Source organism: Zea mays, chromosome 5 (genome assembly GCF_902167145.1).
Source record: "Zea mays cultivar B73 chromosome 5, Zm-B73-REFERENCE-NAM-5.0, whole genome shotgun sequence".
Taxonomy (NCBI): domain Eukaryota; kingdom Viridiplantae; phylum Streptophyta; class Magnoliopsida; order Poales; family Poaceae; genus Zea; species Zea mays.
The window spans coordinates 73369129-73373165 of NC_050100.1; the positions used below are offsets into that span (position 1 = coordinate 73369129).

Below are 4037 nucleotides of genomic sequence, written 5' to 3' on the forward strand. Positions count from 1 at the left end.
GTCCAGCACATTTAAACAATTACGTGTCGGGTCGTGGGCCAAGGGCTAAGCCCGTGGGCCGGCCCGGCACGGCCCAAAATTCAAACGGACCGGTTTAACCCGAAATTCAAACAATACAGTTCTTTTTAGACTGAGCCGGACCGGGCCGGGCGGCTCGAATGTACACATATAGTCTCGTTCGCACAGCATGCATGCAGCAGCAACACAACAGTTGCACATTCACACGCGCACAGTGACTGAATGAATGAATGAAGGTGATGTGTTCTGTATGCCCTCAGAATAGACCCTAAATCCCTAATGAAGCATCGGAAGAAGCTGCATACAAACTCGCCCTATAAATTGGAGGGCCTGCGCTCACCTCGATGCATATCACTCACTCACAAGCAGGCACAGCTAGCTGCTCACAGCTATACATCGGCGCATCGCCATTAGCAGCGGCTTGCTTTGGTTTCTGATTGATTAGCTGGTTGTTGTTCAGTTAGTTCGAGTAGTAGACGATGTACTCTCTACCAGGAGCAACCATGTCTGCTGCACCTGCACGCGTCATCTCTTCCTCCTCCTCCTCCTCCTTCGTGGAGCCTCTTCTCCTTGCAGCAGCTTCGTCGGCGGCTGCAAACAGCCACCACCAAGTCCGCCAGCGCGGCCACTTGGTCCGTACTTTGGCGGCATCATCGTCGTCCAACACGCTGCTGCGGAGTGACTTCGATCTCCAGGTAGCTATCCTGCTGCCTAGCAAAGACATGTCCATTTATTCTTCTTCTTCTTCATACATCACCACATGCATGCATGCATGTCCTCACTCTCCATACATGAAACATACATATGTACGTACGTAGGAGGGCCTGACGACGGACGTCAAACGGATGCTGCGTCAGCGTCAGAAGAAGAGCGGCGGCGGGCGGGAGATGCTGGTCACCATCGACAACCTCAAGCGCCTCTGCATCGACCACTTCTTCGAGGAAGAGATCGAGGGCGCCATGGCGACGGGCGCCTGCACGCGTCTCCTCCACAGCGACGACCTCTTCGACGCAACACTCGCGTTCAGGCTCCTGAGAGAGGCAGGCCATGATGTCTCAGCAAGTTAGTAGTGATAAACACCCAGTACTACACACAGCAGACGAAAGAAGAAAGAAATTAAACATCTCGTCGTCGTCGTCGTCCATGTGCATCTGCAGAAGAGGATGTTCTACGGAGGTTCATCGACGGCGTCAGCGGCGACTTCAAGCTATCTCTGAACAACGACGTCAGAGGGCTCCTGGGCCTGCACGACATGTCCCACCTGGACGTGGGAGGGGAGGAGGCGGCGCTGCTCCACAGGGCCAAGGAGTTCTCGAGCAGCCACCTCGCGTCCGCCGTCAGGTACCAGGACAACCCTAGCCTCGCGGAGTACGTGCGGCAGTCCCTGGACCACCCCTACCACCTCAGCCTGACGCAGTACAAGGCCAGGCATCACCTCCGCTACCTGCAGAGCCTGCCCTCCAGCTGCAGAGACGCCGCCGTGGAGAGACTCGCAGTTGCCGAGTTCCAGCTCAACAAGTCGCTGCATCAGAGAGAGATGCGAGAGATTAAAAGGTACGTGTAAACGATCTTGTGTTAGCTAGCTAGATCAGTTGACATGATATATTGTTTCGATTCTTCAGCAGTTTATGCAACTAAAAAGAAAAAAAATACTCCCTTCGCACCAAAATAATATATAGTATGTTATAGGGTGTTAATAGTAGCTAGATTCATACAATATTTAATATATATACGTGTCTATATATTTATCGTCATCTATTTGAATCTGGACACAAAAATTCGGAGCTAGAACGAACAATAAAAAAATTATTTGCCAAGCGTGAGTGGCGTATTTTTTTCTTCTTCTCTTCTTTTGTTTGAGTTACAAAATGGTGAGTGGCATATATTTTTTTCTTCTTCTTTTGTTTATGAGTTACAAAATGGTGAGATATTTGATCAACAAATATATATAATGTGATCGATGCAGGTGGTGGATGGACCTAGGGTTGGCTGAAGAAATACCTGTGGTACGGGATCAGGTGATGAAATGGTACATGTGGTCCATGGCAGCACTCCAAGGATCTTCTTTCTCCAGATACCGGGTCTACGTCGTGGACGACATATTCGATCTCGTTGGCACCCTGGAGGAGCTCTCCGCCTTCACCGAGGCAGTCAAAATGTAAGTAGTAGTAAATTTAAACTATATATATGTGTCTAGAAATTAATTAAAAGCTATACAACCACAATTAACATAGTAGTAAATATTGTTTTAGAGTGAAGGGGAAATAGCTAGTAAACAATGCTAATATATATGAGAAAAAAACCCACAACATTGGCTGCAGGTGGGATACTGCGGCTGCTGATTCACTTCCCAGTTGCATGAGATCATGCTATAAGGCCCTCCACACCGTTACGAACGAGATCGCAGAGATTGCCCACAAGGAGCATGGATCTAACCCTATCAATCGTCTCAGGAAAGCAGTATGTTCATAAACACCTTTATCTTATGTATGCTTCTCTTCGGTTTGATCAAGACAAACATTCATAAATAAATAAAAAATATACCAGTTGATTTAAAACTGGTTAAAATGATTCATAAATAAATCAGTTTCCTGCTGCTAATGATCGAGCAACTGCTTACGCTAGCTAGAAATCCAACAACGTAACTTTGTGTAGTGGGTGGTGCTGTTCGACGGTTTCATGGTTGAGGCGAGATGGCTAGCGACCGACCAGGTCCCTACGGCGGAGGACTACCTACGAAATGGCGTCGTCACATCAGGAGTGCCGCTCACATTTCTGCACATATTCAGCATGCTAGGGTATGATGACCCAAGCACCGAGGAAGAAGAAGAAGCGATCATCGACCACATGCCCTCGATCATCTCCTGCCCAGCCAAGATCCTCAGGCTCTGGGATGACATGGGCAGCGCAGAGGTCGTTGTTAGTTCGTCGAACCATACACTACATACTAGCTTGTTAATTAAATGCTTTTACCTTCAAATTTTGCAATCCAATCATACTTGATGTGTGCATGGGCTTTGCAGGATGAGGCTCAGGAAGGATTCGATGGGTCTTACAGGGACTTCTACCTCATGGAGAACCCTAGCCGCAGCCCCGGCGAGGCGGAAGCGCACATGCGCGGCCTGATCGCGAGGGAGTGGGTGGAGCTCAACAGGGAGTGCTTCTGCCGGAGGACCTTCCCCTCGGACATCGCGCAGGTCTGCTTGAACACCGCCAGGATGGTCAGCGTCATGTACTCGTACAACAAGGAGCAGAGGCTTCTCGTCCTCGAGGACTACGCGGCGATGATGTTGGTGCTTTGATTTGAAGCATGCATGCATGCATTTGCTCTCTCCGATCCGCGGATATGAAAGTAAAGTAGTGATTAGGTTGATGATTTGTTTTGAGACCAGTAATGTAGAGTAGCGATTAGGTTGTGTAAAATTAGATAGCTAGGATTAGAATAACTGGGCAAACGAATATGGTATGTGTCCATATGTAATGATGCAATATATAGCAACATATATGGTATCGGCGTTATTATCTTTTTCTTTCAAAAAATGTAATAATATTCACATATGCAGTGCAATGTAATATGGCCCCTGTAGGAGGTGCCACAACCGGTCGGTTAATTACCATGGTGTTTTAGGGAATTCGAGTTTCATAAGAGAATTATTGATATTATTAATTAGCACACCACATAAGATTTTTAATGACATGACACGTACTGCACTTGAAACTAGTTTCACAACCATGAAACTATGTCTCTAAGGTATAGAAAACACTACAGAAAAACCGAGAAAACACGTTGGCCTGACGTTCCTTAATCTGGTTAAGAACGTCAGTTTGTTGTGGCCGACGGACTTACCGTTAAGTGCGTCGGTCGGCCAGAGCGCAGGCCGACATACATAAGTTTAAGTACGTCGATCTCAGCCTAGCCAACGTAAGTGCGTCGGTCGGCCAGAGCGCAGGCCGACATACATAAGTTTAAGTACGTCGATCTCAGCCTAGCCAACGTTCTTTAAGAATTAAGAACGTCG

General features: G+C 47.7%; 1 protein-coding gene across 1 annotated transcript; it reads left to right on the plus strand.

The window, feature by feature from the left end:
• Window positions 1–497: 497 nt before the first annotated feature.
• LOC732759 (terpene synthase 3) lies at window positions 498–3320 on the plus strand. Its single transcript, NM_001112385.1, has 7 exons — window positions 498–713; window positions 837–1080; window positions 1176–1572; window positions 1985–2176; window positions 2340–2478; window positions 2674–2931; window positions 3042–3320. The coding sequence occupies exons 1-7, from the start codon at window positions 498–500 to the stop codon at window positions 3318–3320; spliced, it is 1725 nt and encodes a 574-aa protein (NP_001105855.1).
• Window positions 3321–4037: the final 717 nt, after the last annotated feature.